Genomic DNA, 16,877 nt, shown 5'->3' on the forward strand with positions numbered 1-16,877 from the left:
TGATGCTAATAGAAAGACTTTTACTTACTTCAGCAGGTTTTGGATCAGACCCTGAGCTGCCCTGGCCTGGAGGTCTTGAGCTGTGCTCATGGCTCACTCAGACCTGACCTCCTAAGGCAGGAGTGGGCAAGAAGCATGACAAACAGCTTCAGGAGGGATCGCATGAACACCTTTCTGCTGGGGCCCCTCATATTCACACTGTGTTTTCTTACTTGAGGGAACAGGTAACAGGCGCTTGGTGCAAGTGGTCCAAGAGGCACTTCAGGCCTTCATCTCCCAGCTGATTCCTGGAGAGACTGAAAGGCAAAAGAACAAGATGGCCAACCAAGACTCCGCCTTTACAGCAGCAATGCTCCTCTGAAAAGCTTTGAAGGAAAAAGCCAAGCTTCCTGGGCTTAAATCCCAGCTCAGCCGTTAAAGGTCTGTCTAAAACAAACTGCTGCCCTACAAAGCTACCTCGTGCATAAATAAACTCCAGAGCAAGCTCAAATGAAGAGCTCTGAACACAAGCTCAGAGCAGAGCTCAGATGAAGCAACAAATGCCTCAAAACAGCCACAGAGTGAAAATCCCAAGGAAGTTGTCCCACCAGCTTAATATATGTAAAAGACCTGTATAATTACTCATCAATTTTCTTTCTGAATAGTCTGAATGAGCACACATACACACACAGACAGGCTGGGAAACCCCAGGCAATGCTGAACCATGCCAACCCAGCGCTCCCTCAGCGATTCCTGTTCGAGGTCATGGTAACAACCCAAGCCCCACTTACTCTACTTCGGCCAGCCACCCGTGCCGCTCCAAGACTCTGCAGAGATCATCGATCTGCCCTTGACCGATGGCACAGCCCGTCAGCCTGCGAATGAGACAGCAAGAGAGTTACAACACAGCCAACAACCAGGCTCAGCCTGAGCAGTGAGAGCTGCCCAGCAGCAGCTGCATTTTCACACTGGTGTCTGTGCAGCATTCCCTGAGATGAATGCCCTCAGCTGTGCCAGTGTTTGATACTCCTCACGACACCTCTCTGAGGTTAGTAATGACAAACCCCATGTTGTAAGTGGGAAACACTTTTCACATTTTTTGCCGTCTCCTTGGTGCCTAACTGGAGACACGTTACAGTCTTCTTTACAGGGGCACCCAGCAACCATCACTCCCAGAGAGGCTGCAGACACGTACCACATACACATCACACTGATGCTCATATGGAGATTATCACCCAGAATTTGAGGCACATATTTGGAAAATCTGGTGGCTAGCGCTCAATTCAATTGTGCAGTAAAATTTGGTGCTACTCAAGATGATCACGGTGGCCACTCAAGAAAGGCACAGGCCTCTGCCTCTGCCATCCCGATGCATCCAAATGGTACAGAGTTACTCTTAGGCAGATAAATTGAGCCCCAAAGCTTCAGCTACTTGCCCAAGCTCTTTGACTACCAGCCCATGAGTTCTTCATACAAGAGGAGATTTAGCTACCTGAACTAGCGTTTCAAACCTAATCAAAACAAGTGAATTATAATTAAGTGCTGTATGCCAGTACCTGCAGGATGTCTTTTGGCTTCGCATGCTTGCTCCTAAATGCAAAAAAGCATTTTCATTTGACCTGCAGCAAACACAGAAGACAGTTCTTCAGCAACGCTTTTCAAAGATGACAAGCTCTGTGGTCCCTTTAAAGCTGAGCTGCTGGGCTCTGAGTGTCTTACCTGACTTCCACCATTCTGATCCGCTCACAGAGGTTGATGGAGTTGATGAGTAAGACAGTGCAACACGGGGAAAACGTGTTATTCCTAATGCTGAAAAGGAGCGGAAAGAAAGAAGAACAAAATCAGCTCCCAAGAGGATACATACAGCCCAATTTTCCCACTCTTTACTTTGAGATGCAAAAGGCTTGAGCCACCTTATTTAACTCAGGATCAGTGAGCAAGTTCTGAAGTTTTGAGCACTGGTACCTAGTGTTCTTTTAACTAAAGGAAAGTCTCCTTTAGTCTCCTTTGACTAAAAAGAGAGTACAGACCAAGGGTTTACACTAACAACTCCTCTTCAGGGCTACTGGACTAGAGATACTGCATGCTGGAAGCAAGCTCCTCAGTGAGCAAATTCAGCCTCTCGAGATACTGCAGCTCCTCCATGCTACAACATCTTGTAGAAGATGGCCAAGCTCCTTCTGGGCTTTTTGTCTACATGGTGGGAGTGCCCTAGCCCTGACAGCATCTCTCTAGCCTAAATTCCCAGCCTAGATGGCTGATATACTGCCAGGAAACACTTTTGGTGTCAAGTGTGGCAGGGTGCCAGAACCCTGCAGGGCAGAGCTGCGAGATGCTGACCACACAAACGGGTGATGTGCTGTCACTGTCTGTCAATCAACACGTCCTACATCTGTTACAGATGCTCCATGGGACCTGCTAAGTGAGGATCATCTGGGACGCTGTGCCTAGGGTGGGCATTTCTCCTCCTGTCCTTTTCTCTTCCCCTCTTTACATCATTAAAGGAAAAAGGTTCAGAGCTGCTTTGGTTCTAGAAACAAGACAGGAATGGGTGTGAAAGAGTTTCTGCATTTTCTCTGCCTAGCTAGTTAGTCTACAATTACTGCTTAATGTTCCTAAAATATGCTGTGGCATTAGCACTTTCCAAACCAACATTTCATGGCAGCAGTCGAAGCAGGGACCCCAAACAGTACCTCAGTAGCGTCAGGTGACAGAGGTATGGCAGGAAGCTCAGTAATCTCTCAATGCTCTGGTCACTCAATGAATTTCCAGACAGACTGTAAAACATGGAAGGAAACAAATTCCAAGACAAACCAGGACAATCTATAAGTATTTCTATAAAATCTAGATGGACATGCACACGCAGATGTTCATGGGGGTGTTAAGGGCAAATTCTGAAAAAGGACATGCCTAGAAATGCCCTGAAAGTTGGGCAAGATTTAGTCCTTACAGGTGGATCTCTGTGTTTCTCTACATCCTATAGGCAATTAACACTCCAGTTTTAAGAGTCTTACTTTTCCATTACTGTAAATTTGTAAGATGATGCAGATTTGTTTTGTGCATGCAATATGGGTATTACGTTATTTTTATTCGTTATTACTCATTTTTTGTTCTGACCAGTATTCTAATTTTTTTGGCACCCAGTTCCTGCCTGGAGTGACCAGTTCTTTCAGAGTTCAGTTCATGGCTCGTGGGCCAGGTCCTCTTGCTCTGCCTACACTGCAAGCCAGGGTCTCAAGGAATAGATGACAACACCTGTGCCTAGCCACATGATTGAGGAAGACTATGAGAACACGTATGTGTTCTGGGGTGTTTATAAACAGACATGGCAGACTTCCTCTGTTTGAAACAGAGAGGACAGTAGAAGGTGTGGGTTTATCTAACCATCTGGGTGAAGTTTTGCAGGCATTTCTAGGAGGCTGTGGTGAGAGGAAAGCCAATTTACACTAGCTGCTAACCTGAATAACAACCCTGTATCTGCGGGCTGGGGAGACAGACAGAGAAGACAGGGTTGCCGAGTGCAGAACACTTACTCAATTTCTGTCAGCTGGGGACATTGAGCCAGTATCTGGCACAGCCTGGTCACGTCCTCTGGACCCACTCTGCAGTCCCTGAGACTGAAACAAAGCATGGACTCAGGAGCTAAACATTTCCCATGACCACGGTATGGCAACACTCCATATCCCAGAGCCTCACATCCTAGGATAAGGCCCGTAGCAACCCTCTCACTTCCACTATGTATATTTTGCTACCCACAATCTAGGACTGAGAAGTCAAAACCTGTGACAACCAGATGATTTCACCAGCTCTGAGCTGATTCAAGAGAGCCAGTCCACCAAAACACCATGTCACTTTGGGTGTTACCTCCCTAGAGCCACATCATTGATACTTAAATTGTTTCAGGAAACAGGACAGCATCTTTCCCTGCTCAGCAGTTTCAGCTCTCCCAGAGCAAGGCTGGGATTGGTGTTCCCTATCTCCTTTGCCAAGAAGAAAATCACAGAAACCTTCCTGGGTGACAAACTGGCAGGTCTCCATGGGATTAATGTAGTAGCCAGACAGATTTGTATCTCATTACTTATGGGTAGAAGCCTCCTCTGCAGGAAACAGACAATCCCCTCAAGCCTAGTCAAGCAAAAGATGTACTATTTATTTTCCCACACACACGTGTAGCGGTGGACATCCCAAGTCTATCCCAAGAGGATGTATTATTCACCCAGCCACCTCTGGCGTATCACTGTGTCCCTCCAGTGACCACAAAGTACAAATACCTGTTGGCCTGGGCTGATGCCAGCTGGCCCAAATCTCTCTAAGTCTTTGCCAAATTACAACAGCCAAGACCTTCTCCCTTGTAACCAAGTGTTATTCTGGGGACTGGCCTCCTTGACCAGTTTCAGCAGGAAAGAGGATGGAAGAGAGATATATTAAAGATGCCCCTTTTCCAGAGGCATCTCATGATGGGATACAAGCAGAGGACAGTCTGCCCCCAAAGGCAGGCAGGGCACAAGACAGCTCTCTGAGGAGACAGCTGGATGGATAGGTCTGTTCCACACTTTACGCTACAGATATGGACCGTCACAACCATCTCTCCCCATGCTCCTGAGTGGCAAAGCTGGGGCTGCCATACCGAAAGCACCGTCCTTTTGCTTCATACTTGGGATGAGCCAGGAAACTACTTCTCCCTCTGCTGGTACTTCTGACCCTGAGGAAAGAACAGTTTACCCCGTGAGTTGTGCTGATGTTATTGCCCTGGTGTAGCTGCCTCCCCACACTGCAGCTGGGGAAGAGGGTGAGGTGGTGGCAGTGGCCTCACACTTCAGTCTGTCTTTTCTCACCACCTGCCAGAATTAGGTTCACATCATCCCCAGAAGAAAAAAGGGTCTTACCGCCCCTCTTTCATCCTCCAGGGAGTTCTGCACCCACTCAGCACTTTGGGCATTTGCTCTGTGCTGGCCCAGGAGGGAGGTGGCTGCAGCCCCGGTCAGCAGTTGGATACTGCTGTCTGCTCCACACCCTCAGGCCACTGTCAGCCAATCAACCCTGAAACAGCTCACCCTGCCTCCACCACCCTGACTGGAGTTTGGAGCCAAATGGCTCTTTAACTGGCACACCTCAGGGACTCACACATCACTATCTATTTAAGAGATGAGTCTGAAAGGTTTAGACAGATGAGTGGGTATGATTTTACCTGATTCTTTCCCAAAAGGTTAGATGAACCACCTGCGGGTGTCCTAAACTGTAACCAGAAAATAACATAATTAGGATGGAGTTTGAAGACATGTGCTCCTGTATTACTCTTCAAAAACCACAGCTTGAGGTTTTAAATAGCAAAAAATAGGAAAAGCACTCCTGGTCATACCTGAGGTTCATCATTTTAATGTTTTCCAATGTAGGTAAAGACTGAGCTAAGAAAAACACAGAATTCAGGGAGATCTGGTTGTCGTTAAACCTACAGAAAGAAGAAATTAAATCAGCTGTTGCAAGCAAAACTACCAACAGTTCACACTGTGTCACCCAATAATAGCGATCCTTGTCCAACACTCTCAGAGACCGCTTCTTTGCCACCTTCTGCCTGTGTTTCCAACTACAGTTCTGCAAACACAACTCACGCCAGTATTTTTAAAATTCATCCATCACTTTCAGAGTTCAGAGAATCACAGAATAATTGAGGCTGGAATGAACCTCTGGAGATGATCTAGTCAAACTCTCCTGCTCAGAGGAGGGTTAGGCTAGAACAGACTGCTCAGGATACTGTCCAGCTGGGTTTTTAACATCTCCAGTGATGGAGAATCCACAGTCTCTCTGGGCAACCTGTTCTAGTGATGGACCATCCTCACCACACAAGTTTTTTCTTATGGTTAAATGGAATTCCTTGTATTCAAGACACCGATTCGAGGCAAAAACTCTTTGGCTGTAAGTGCAGTTGTGGCAGTACAAAATCCACACTAATTAAGATCATGATCAGGCCTATGAGGTCTATGACAGTATCTAGTGTGACCATGAGCAGGGTACTTGATGCTGGGGAAAAATAAATAAATAAATAAATATCAGCAGTGTGTTTCATTGCACTGATGTGAAGAGAAGCTGCAGACTGTCAGGAACTGGAACAGTCTTGTTTTGAGAACAGTTCAATTAACCAAACAGGAACAATAAATAACTCTTTCATTAAAGCAGAATGGTGCTATACTACTTAACTACAGTCCTGTACAGTGCACTTTCAATGGGAGTGCCAGGTAAAATACCCTAATAAGCATAAGCCACCATTACAGCTGAATTCAGATTCCACTGCTGAAGCTGGAGCTCCCCAGCATTTATCTTCCAAAGGTACCCACCTCAGGAGAGGAAGGACTGCTCTCCCTCCCAATGAGGAACAAGGAGAGGAAAAATCCAGCAGCCTGCTAAAAACCTCAGCCTGTTTTAGAAATCAGGTGCCACACCTGCACACAAGACCACCCATCTCCTTCATGGAGTACTGAGTACAGAGGCTCTCAGGCACTCATCTCAGTCAAGCTTCAAGCGGAGTCATTCTGTTCTGGACTAGAGGTGGGGACAGACCAGACAGCACACTGGACCCTCAACAGACACAGAATATAAAACTGCACTTGATCCTGAAAAGCCCTTCCCAAATGCAGACTATGCTTCCACAACCACTACTCCCATGAAAACTTATCCATGAGTAAGGAGAAACAGGGGCTACTCACTTGAGAGAACTTAACATTTTCAAATTTGGGAGGAACTGAAACAGCTGCAGAAGTCCCTCGTCTCCCAGACAATTACTTGATAGGCTAGGATTTAAAGAAAGGTATTTAATTTTCATAGAAAAAAAAAAATAGGCACAATCAGCTCTCAGTAACAAGAGCTCTGAAAGCAGAACATGGGCACCCTAATTAACACATGCACTGCCCCTCTCCACTGACAACTGAAGTCTACAGAGAAACAAGAGACAGGACTTAACCAACAGAGGACAGCCAAAAGCCTAGCTCAGGGCTCATCATTTTCTCATGTCCACCAAGTGACCCCTCTAGACTGACAGTGCTTTTTAATGTAGTTACCAGGGACAAGAAGTCCACACCTCTGAAAAATGATCAATCTGGATAGGCCCAGCGGAGGAGCCAAGGGTTAGTCCTGGAGAAGGATACTGGGCTCTGATATTAGAGCCTAAGGATTACAGTGTGCTACGGACCATGTGAGATCAACAGACATGGTTGCTTAAAAAGAGCAAAGGCTAAAAATCTCCTCTAGAGGCTGCCAGGCCTAAGGGCACAGCCAGCCCTCAGGTGGTGGTACACAGACTACATGTTAGTGCTGGTCCTTGTTCTGTCCTCAAAAACTAGATGCGGGGGGTTGTGCTGGCTTAGCCTTTCCGTCAGGGCTGTCTGCTCACCCCTTGGTGTTAGCAAACAGGATGACTCCCCACACACAGCGTTAACAGCAGAAAGTGCTTTGGTGCTAAAGGTCCTTGCACACCACATGTGGGATGACCAGCAACAACACAGGCTCCCACACTGGATTTGGGTGGGATTCCTCAGCCTCTGCAGCTTTGCTCCCAAATGGCCCAAAGGCAAAAATGACAGGGCAAGGTTTTACATCTTTTTTAATACCTGAAGTCAGGCTAAGTGACCAAACAGCACCTTTCTAGATTTATGACCTGCAACCTTTGCTCTAAGAGAGCACTAGAACTGCATGTCTCCTTGGCAAAGCATATTAGCCCATGTAAAGCTATGCCTTTCTTAAGGATATGTCTCTGCCACATTCTCTACACAACACTGCAGAAAAAACAAGTGGCAGTTTCTCAATATCCCAAAGAGCTGCAGATGAAAACCATAAGAGTTAAGAAGGACTCACTCCAACTCGGAGATGCTGCTACATTCCTTCAGGACTGAACACAGCTTCTTCAGGTCACTGGCTTGAAAACAACTGTCTGTCAGTCTAGGGGGAAAGAGAAATCAGTAGTCCAGGACTGCAGGGTTGGAAACAAGATTGTAAACTGCACTTCTTCAGAAAACCAGAGAATAAATGAGATAATAATGAAATTAAAAAAACCCCTTCAAATATCTTGTGGGTTTTGGTTTCTTTGCCTGCAACAACTGATAATCTGTACTTTCAGCTCTTGTCTGCAAACAGAGAATAAAAAGACAAGGTAAAGAAAATCTGTGGCACAACAAAGAACCAGATCCTGGTCAGAAGGCTTTAGGCACAACTTCTTCCTTCCTCACTGCAGCCTGCAAAACAGACAGGTGCACTCTGTGCTGGAGTAAGAGCATGATCCGAAAAACATCTGAACACAGCTGATTTCTTCAAATGTCAGTAGAGAACCCCCCCAACATCACAAGCCCTGTCACCGGCAGCTCCCCCAACTCCCACATGGGAGCCTATGCAGGAACTGCACAATCACCACACCAGTTCTGTAAGATACACAACCCACAGTCCATTTTGACTCCTGTAGACTCCTATTTTGACTCCACAGATGCTAACCACAGAGCTTCTAGTGCTGCAAGCTGGGACTGTGAACACAGTGACAAATGAGTGACTGAAGGGGCCTTTACCAGCTCTCTTGTGATTCACCATACAAACTTGGAGATGCAGGTTACATCAGCTATAGGATCCAGAGATAGGACATGCACGAAATACAATGAAAATCTGCCACGGTACCTTATTTTCTGAGGATAGGTAGGTGTCTGGTTTTCCTCTCCATATTGTTGGTCATCAGTAGAGAACATGGGCTCTTCCCTAAGTGAGCACAAAACCAGACAAGGGTAAAACACTTACACTCCAGCAATTTGGCAGGTCCCTGGGGCTACCCTGGTTCTAGTCCACGCCCATATGTTGCCAACTGCAAGCTCTTCTTTCTTTCAGTGATTAGCCAAATACTTGAGCATGCAGGCAACTGGGGAGAAAGGGAAAAGAGATTTCTCACCTAAGCTACGGTCTCATGGAGAATTCAGCTTTTGCCTAAACATGTTTTTTGAAGAGTCCACGTCTACAAAAACTGACTCTTCATAAATAAATGGAACATCCAAATCCTAAAATATCTGGAGTTTGAAATGTCACCTGGTGCCTTAAAGGAGTCACAGATCACGTGTCTCAGGCTGTCACCCTCCTTCAAGCAATAGCCACAACCGGGTGCATCCCATGACAGCCCTGCTGTTCCTCCCTGGCTAAGAGGTGGGATGCAGGTGTACTGTGGGAAATGATATTTTACAGTGGGCTCAGTCCATGGAGAACAAGGGCATAAATAAATGAACCTCCAGCTCCAGGAGCAACAGAAAACCATTTCTCAGTCAAAACATTTGGGTTGAGCTGTTTTGACCACAATTTTCTGAGAGAAAGAATAAAACTCCAAACTTACTTTGATTTAGGAGTACCATGATCCAGAATGCTTAGTGTAGTGAACTAGATGGTTTTAAACATGCAGGGATCTGTGGATCTTTTTGGAATTTGGTTTGGAGGTGTGGGGTTTACTTGGCTTTTTTACTGTTCACTATTATCAGATAGCACAGCTGTCATTAAACAGCCTGCTTTTCTTAGGATGCTGGGGGTTGGAATGTCCCCTAGAGATGTGGAATGCAATCAAACACTATAGAAGGCAGTGGACAACTTCCAAAGTGGCTAAGAAAAGCAGGAGAAAGTACAACATTTAGATTCAGAGGGGAGGGGGGACAAGAACTGCTGTGGTACCTAAACAGGATGTAAGAACTAAATGAGATGCTGAGAAAACACCATTGGTGCACACACCACACTCTACCTAGGAGGAAGGGAAGAAAACTCTCTGTCTTCTGTAAACCTCAGGACTGCAGTCTCACAACAAAGGCTGTGAAGAAGAGAAGGAATCAACCAATGCCACATTTTAATTATTTACAGGACTTCTTGTTTTAAGAATGCTTGATTTTGCTCTGCAAAACTCTTTGGTGACACCAATCACTTAAAACACTCCCAAAGCAAGCAAAACAATAATCTCCACTAGTTTTAAATACTGGTTGGATCAAACTATGCAATATCAGATGACTCAGTTTCTCTGAATCATTAGAGAAAGTGCAGACAAAATTGTTACACTTGAACTCCAGGGGGTTTCCAAGGGAAAGTAATAGGAGAGAACTTCCAGCTCCACTCCCGGAGATGTCACCAGTTCTCATACTCCACAGAGACCCTCTACCAAAACTTCCCAGGGCAGAGAGCAAGAGAGTCTAATACTGTCCCTACGCATGAAAAGACACACAGTTCTGTACCTTCTTAAATTCTGGTTGATGGCTCAGATAAAATCAGCTTACAGCATTGTATTACCAAGCATCAGTGTTAGTAATTGGTTTTGGACTGTGCTCTTTACTTGCTGAGGGGGGTGAAAAAATCTCAGAACCTAACTCTCAGATTTTTATATTGGGATTAACCTCAGGAATGATTCAAGGTCTACATACCTGATTTGTACCTCCATCATCTTCTGGCAGGTATTTACACACTTCAACAGGCTGCAAATGCCATTAACAGAGAGGTGGTTTTGGCTGAGACTAAGAAAGATAAAAAAGGCAATAAGCTGGTCACTGAAATCACACAGGACTGTCCTAATGGTCATCAGTGTGCTGCATGCTTGAATCCATCTCACTTCAGAAGTGGCATGGTGGAAAACACACAGGACTGCTACTCCTGAGGAAGGGGTTTTAATGAAAGGGCACTTTAGCACTTCAGATGCTTTTAGACCAGCTTCCGTGCATGATGCTTGGGGACCAGCCTGAGCAGTCTCATGGGCTGAGTCTCATCCTTCCTTAGGAGCGCTCTAAGTAGCTGCTTAGCACTGGTCTGGGTGAGGCCTTTGCCTCCTGGATCCCTGCTCAGCATCTCTGCACAATCCTTGCCAGGCTCAAGAAAAGAGGGTAATTTGGTTTTGTACAAGGCAACACTTACTCCAGCTGCTTTGAAATTGATATCCAAGGGAGGCTTTCCAGCAGGCAACTGCAGCCTTCATCTCCAAGCTTGTTACCTGATAAGCTGAGGCATTTTCCAGTTAGTGGGGACTGTTTTGAATAGTATAAACACCAAAGCCCTCAAACTCTGATCGCCTTCCCTTTCCTACAATTGCTTTTTGCCTGGACTGATCTTCTGTCCCAGATAAATCTTCCCTACTTATCTCTGCATGAAGCAACTTCAGACAGAGAGTTTTACCCCTAGGACAACATGATTTATACTTTAGCCCCCAAATCATCTGACTTTAGAAAACCTAAGTGGGAGTACAAAACCAGAAACCAAATGAGTGCATGTTTACTGTCCTCCTGGAAGGAAGAAAGGAAGGCAGAAAACACTGGATGACAAATATTTCCAGATCCCAGTTCAAATCAGTGAGCTAGAAAACTGGGGCTTGAGGTGTAGCTAAATTCAAGATATAATCTGGACTGAACTGTCTTGCAACAGATATTCCTGCATTTTACAGGGCAGACAGACTAGAAGGAAAGCTTTACAGCCAAATCCAGGTGGCCTCATGTATAGGCAAATAAGGAAAGGTAGGGATGATACTCTAATGTGCAGGTTATGAAGTGGATTTGTTGCCGCCTTCTGCTCCCAACAGAGCTGGATGGCTTTAGAAGACAAAAGGGACAACACAGAAGCAATCTGTCCCTTCACTGGCCCAGAGGATTTGCTGGAGGAGCCATGCCTCTGGGCCAGCTCCATATTACCTCCCGCATGCAGCGCTGCTTTGGTAGGAGGGTCTGCTCTGTAACTGGCATCTCTGGTTACAGTGGTCACAAAAATCAAAGGTTGGTCAGCATTCATCTCCTGCTGAACCTCACCAAAAATCCCTAACCAGGATCCCACCAGACATAACACAGAGTGCTGGGATCCTTTCTTGGTGTCCGTCCCCATGTCTCACTGCCTGTAACCTCACCTGTAACCTCCCCTGTTCCCCACCACCCACCTGCAGCCACTCAACAGGAAGGAAACGAGGCACTTACTCCACTTCAGAGAGATGGGGACATCTCTGGAGAATGGCAACTACCTCCTTTGCATGTTGGGAAGACAGGCTGCGATTCTGCAAGCTGTGGACAGGAAGGGTTAGTGAGCAGTGAGGGGACAGTGGGGCCCAGGCATTTCTGGTGTCCCTCTCCAAATGACGGCACACAGAAGGAGTACCAAGAGAGGGAGGCTTTACTCTCTGCTCTGCCACACAATCCTGGCCACGTTACTCCGTCTCTCTGCAGCCCGTGCTGCAAAGAGAGTGCAGGGGGATGCACCTGCAGAGTGCTGTGCAAGCACAACGCCTTGTGTCAGAGCTGCCTGACACTGCCATCCACGAGAAGGGGATGGATGTTCCTGTTCCTGTTGTGCAGAGTGGTGAGGAAAAGAGAAGGAGGTAAGGGAGGGCCATTTCCCAGCTTTAGCATGCTCACATGCTGGAGAGCTCCTATTTTGAGAAAGTCAGTATGCTCTTCAGGAGCCCAGGCAAGAAAGGAAACTCTACAGCTCATGCCTTTGGTAGTTATAAGAATATATATAGCAACATGGGCATTATCAAAGGAACTCTGCCCTAGGGCTGTAGAGCCCAATACACAAGAAATAAAGCTACTGGCTGGGCCAGATATGGATTTCTATTGTTATTTTCATTTACTGATTCAGGTTTGTTTCAAACTTTTTCATATGTGAAAATACCCTCTGTCCTTAAGGACCAACACAGCTGCTATTCTTGTCCTTCTGTAGGACCTGTCATCTGCAAATCACTCACCAGCAGGAATTTCAATGCATTCTCTTACCATAACTTCACAAATCTACTTGGAGTTACATGTTCCTTATTCTCTTTCCACCTCAAATCCAAAGATCTGCAAACAAGCAAAATATTTGGCCTTTAATATACCTTCACAAAATACGAGGACCTGGGTGCTGGTTAGTATTTTCTGGAAGTTTTCCGGAAGAAACCACGAGGTCTGTGTTCTGTCCAAGCACTCCATGCAAGGTTAAGTAATTTTCAAGAGCCAGAAGAGCTCCACCAGTAGATGGGAGCACACAAGGTGTCCCTGTGGGATTTCACTGTATATGTGAATCAACTTGATAACTGAGCTCCAGTTCAAAGGCACTACTAAGAAGCAGGGTGTTTTGACTTCATGTGGGATTGTGCCACCACAGGAAGGAATAAAAATACCCACCCATGCCAGGCTGCCTACAACAGCACAAGATGACTGTCCAGGCATCTGAATAGGAGCAGTTTCTGACTCAGGGCCAGGCTGAGTCAGTTTACACATGTGTGCTAAATATTGTGAGGTCCCTTGAGGACTGCAAACAAGTTCCCTATCAGGGAACAAGAGATTGCTTTGTAGATTCTTAATTAAGGTGAAATTCACCCTTCCCTCAAAAGTATGCACAAGCACGGAGGACAGAGGAGCCCACCAGGGAAAGAGCAAAGTCTTTTCCTACATTTACCCTCACATTCAACTGTTTTTCAGCAGTTTTGCAATAGAAACACAGCACTTCAAGCTTACATAGGCACTAAGGCGCTGTGCTGCCTTTGTGGAACTGCCTGGTAGTTCTGTGCAAAGACCAGCTATTTTGGTCACCTTTCTCCTTGCTCAGGTGGATCCAGCTCTGCCAGATGCAAGGGCAGAGGCAAGCAGTTCTGTTGCTGGAGTGGTTTATAGTGACACCAAGCTGATGGTTTGAATCAGCATAACTGAATATAGCACAACCCCAAATGCAGTTTCTCACCTTGGAGCCTTCCCAGACAAGCCAGAAAAATATATAATCACGGTGTCCTTCCTGCAAAAGAGATCCAAGCCAGTGTTAGGACACAGGTGGAAGGATGCCATATCTTTAGTAGAGGTGCTCAGTAAGGACCAAAGCTGTTCCCTGGATGTTTGACATCTGCCGTGGTAGCACATTGCCACGGGTGAGCAATCCAGCAGCCACGTGGCTAGAGGGCAGCAGGACACCCTGCGTGTTGAACTGAGACTGCAGTACAGACAAGACAGTAACACGGTTAAGAAGACTGGGCTGGATTTTATTTTTTTTTCAAGACCAGCAGTTTGTGGGAAAGAGTTCAGTAGAAACCTCATTCCAGCAAGAAAAATAAGAAAAATCTGTATGTGATTTGACTTCCTTTGAGTTACACCATGGATTAATTTGGCCTGTTAAATTTACAAGGTAAGATAATCCTAAGAGCTAGGATTTAAAAATTCTACCCTTTCTTTGTCATTCTGGACCTATGAAAACACCAAGACCTGTAATTTAAAGGAACATAGAGCTAGAGCTACTTAAAGCCACATCTTTTCAGTAAACTAGCAAATTTATGCTAGTTAGTAAAGAATTTCCTGGTTGATATATTGCATAGCTTAAAAGCAAGTTTAAATTCTGTTATATATAAGAAGAAATATTACACCCTGCAAATCAACTTACAGACCAAGCATAAAATGACCTATTAAAAAAATAAAAAGAGAAAGTCCATAATATGATGAATTCAAATCTTGTTTCAAACAGAAAACAAAAGGGATTAAAGTTAATTTTTGGTGACTCTGAATAGCCAACAACTAAGCAGTAAAACAGTGTCCATTTAAAAAGCCAGCATCTAAAGAGACAAGATATTTGCTTTCGTAACAGCCCTCATGCATTGATACCTGACACGCAGTTCAGTGGCGTTTTGACAGGCGATGACTTCCTTTGCCAAAATGAGAACAGCATTCAAGGAAAGGTTGTTGTTGCTCAGACTGTGAACATGAGGAAGAGTACAACCTCAGCTGCTGGACTAAACAGCACCCTCTTTTGTCATGCAAATGCTCTCTGCTCTGCACCCAAACACCCAAAAGCACACAATGTTTTAGTCAGGGGACTTCTCCAAAGCTTCAGAATTTTGCACTTAGGACTCAACAAAAGCACTATCAGGTCATAGCTCTTCTCTGCAAGCTATAGCTCCCATGAATTTAGAATCAGAGACACTTCCTCTATGTACAACAGAAGAATTAACCAGTTTGGGGTTAGGCAGGGAATGTACTATATACCTGTATGATTACACAACTGACCCACAGTGCAGTTAAACTTGCTATAACAAATCCAATTTAACTATGGCATATTGGTGTGGTCTAAACCTTCACATTTAAAACATTCCCGGAGGCACAATATTAGCAAGCTCTGAGGATTTATTCTTTAATTGCACGTTTATTCTGTTTCATTACTTGTTGAACCTCATTAAATGTGAAACATAAGGTCTTGCTTCTACAAATCCTCTGCTTGCTCTCAGGGCCGCAGAGGACCATTCCTGTGAGCCTCAAAGGAATCATCCATGACAGCACCACTGTATGTGTGTAATAGAAATGTGTGAAGGAATTAGGCTTACAAACTGCACTGGCTTCCTAACGCTTCCATATAAACTGCTTCACTGGGGACAGGCTGGTATTTCCCGCAAGCTGATACCCAGTGTGCCTGGGAAAGCAGAAGAACAGGTACATTCCCCCTTTCCTCCCTCTTTCTGCCATGCTTTTAAGCACTCCTAATCATGCTGCAAAGCCAGTAATGAATTCCTGGATGGGATCCGGCAGTAACTGCAGGTATTTTGGATTCACCCGCTTGCACCTGGGGGTTTGTGGAAGACCTTTAAAGGCAGAGTCACTGCCTTTTAGCTGGGGTAGGCAGGCACTGCTGTGGCTTTGACTTCCTGCAGGGGCAGCACAGCTTCGTGGCTATCCCTCTCTTGTAATGCAAACTACACGGAGACTCCAATACTTGCTGTAGCTCTGCTCTGCTCTGCCTGCTGCTGCTTAAACTGCCCCTGGTAGCTTTTCAAAGGCTTAAAATCCCTTCACAAATCAGGCTGCTTCTCTCCACCTAAAAGGATGTAGATCCATGTTGGTTTCCTAGCGGCCAGTCCCTCTCACTCAGCACTGTGCTGTTACAGGAGTGTCAGGAGTACAGCAGAAGAGAGCTAACAAAAAAGGCTGGGAAAACAGGGATGGAGCCATCCTCTCTCATGCAGATGTCAATCTCAATCTGAGCCTGAGCAAGGGGAAGAGAGGGGAGGAGGCAGAGAGGAAAAAGTCATGCCAGGTATCAAATTGAGCACATGCATTATAATTCCTGGTGAGGTGTCAGTGGTGCCAGGACTCCCTTGACATTATTTTAAAACACCTGGGTAGGAGCTGTGAGGCTGAGTCTATCTCAAACTGAGCCAGGCCTCCAGAACAGCCCTGCTTGCACTTAAATGTCTGTGCCTCAGTTTAGTGCCCCACGTGTCCCCCGCTGGCATCTCTAAGAGCAAGTGTCATCCCTTACAGAGACATCCAGCAGCTCTGCTCTGACGAGGATTTAAACTCTCTCTGATGTTACTCTTGGCTTCATAGTGGCTACCATTTTCAATAGGTTTAAGCCATTTTTCACTCACTCTATTTTCTTCAGCTTTTCCATTCTGGAAAACAGGTCCATCACCCTTTTCACCTCCGGATCCTGTATCTGGTTGTCCTGCAAGCTGCACACAGGTTAATATTATTAGTACTCCAAGGAATGAATGGTTGATTTGAGGATCATTACCACAACACACTCACTTTATTTCCTCAAGCTGGAGGTACTGTGATGAAGCCTGGACCAAGCTAGTCATCCCCTCAGCTGTGATGCTCCCACCTGTCAACCTGGAAAAACAAAGACTCATTCAAACCAAGAAGAGGACTAGCATCCCGTGCAGCGCATGGCAAGCCTGTCTCAGATGTGTGCCCGTGCCACACTCCCAGCACACCAACACAGAGAGGAGGTGGCCTGACTCTGCCACCTGCAACCAACTTTATACTCCTTTTCAAGCAGGGCAATGCAAAACTCCTCGTGATACCAGCGTAAAACAAGAGCCACACATATCCGTGCTGCCCTGCAGAGCACTGTGTTACTCTATTCTATACAGTGCTGCACAGAGCAGATCAGCCTTGAGTGAGCCAATGTAATTAAACTGC

General features: G+C 45.7%; 1 protein-coding gene across 6 annotated transcripts in view; it reads right to left on the reverse strand.

Moving 5' to 3' along the window:
• NLRC5 (NLR family CARD domain containing 5) overlaps positions 1–16,877 on the reverse strand; it is a 52,979-nt gene that overhangs the window by 18,201 nt on the left and 17,901 nt on the right. For all 6 annotated transcript variants that reach the window (XM_074840059.1, XM_074840057.1, XM_074840058.1 and 3 more), the window contains 21 exons: positions 16,482–16,565; positions 16,322–16,405; positions 14,565–14,654; positions 13,660–13,710; positions 12,714–12,779; positions 11,919–12,002; positions 10,876–10,959; positions 10,392–10,481; positions 9,725–9,790; positions 8,632–8,709; positions 7,825–7,908; positions 6,681–6,764; positions 5,339–5,428; positions 5,168–5,215; positions 4,607–4,681; positions 3,513–3,596; positions 2,673–2,756; positions 1,699–1,788; positions 1,536–1,598; positions 771–854; positions 213–296 (listed from right to left, as the gene is read on the reverse strand). In XM_074840059.1, coding sequence (XP_074696160.1) covers positions 213–296; positions 771–854; positions 1,536–1,598; positions 1,699–1,788; positions 2,673–2,756; positions 3,513–3,596; positions 4,607–4,681; positions 5,168–5,215; positions 5,339–5,428; positions 6,681–6,764; positions 7,825–7,908; positions 8,632–8,709; positions 9,725–9,790; positions 10,392–10,481; positions 10,876–10,959; positions 11,919–12,002; positions 12,714–12,779; positions 13,660–13,710; positions 14,565–14,654; positions 16,322–16,405; positions 16,482–16,565 — 1,647 coding nt within the window. The remainder of the gene's footprint in view (positions 1–212; positions 297–770; positions 855–1,535; positions 1,599–1,698; positions 1,789–2,672; positions 2,757–3,512; positions 3,597–4,606; positions 4,682–5,167; positions 5,216–5,338; positions 5,429–6,680; positions 6,765–7,824; positions 7,909–8,631; positions 8,710–9,724; positions 9,791–10,391; positions 10,482–10,875; positions 10,960–11,918; positions 12,003–12,713; positions 12,780–13,659; positions 13,711–14,564; positions 14,655–16,321; positions 16,406–16,481; positions 16,566–16,877) is intronic.

This window comes from Strix aluco, chromosome 14 (assembly GCF_031877795.1).
Source record: "Strix aluco isolate bStrAlu1 chromosome 14, bStrAlu1.hap1, whole genome shotgun sequence".
Classification (NCBI taxonomy): Eukaryota; Metazoa; Chordata; class Aves; order Strigiformes; family Strigidae; genus Strix; species Strix aluco.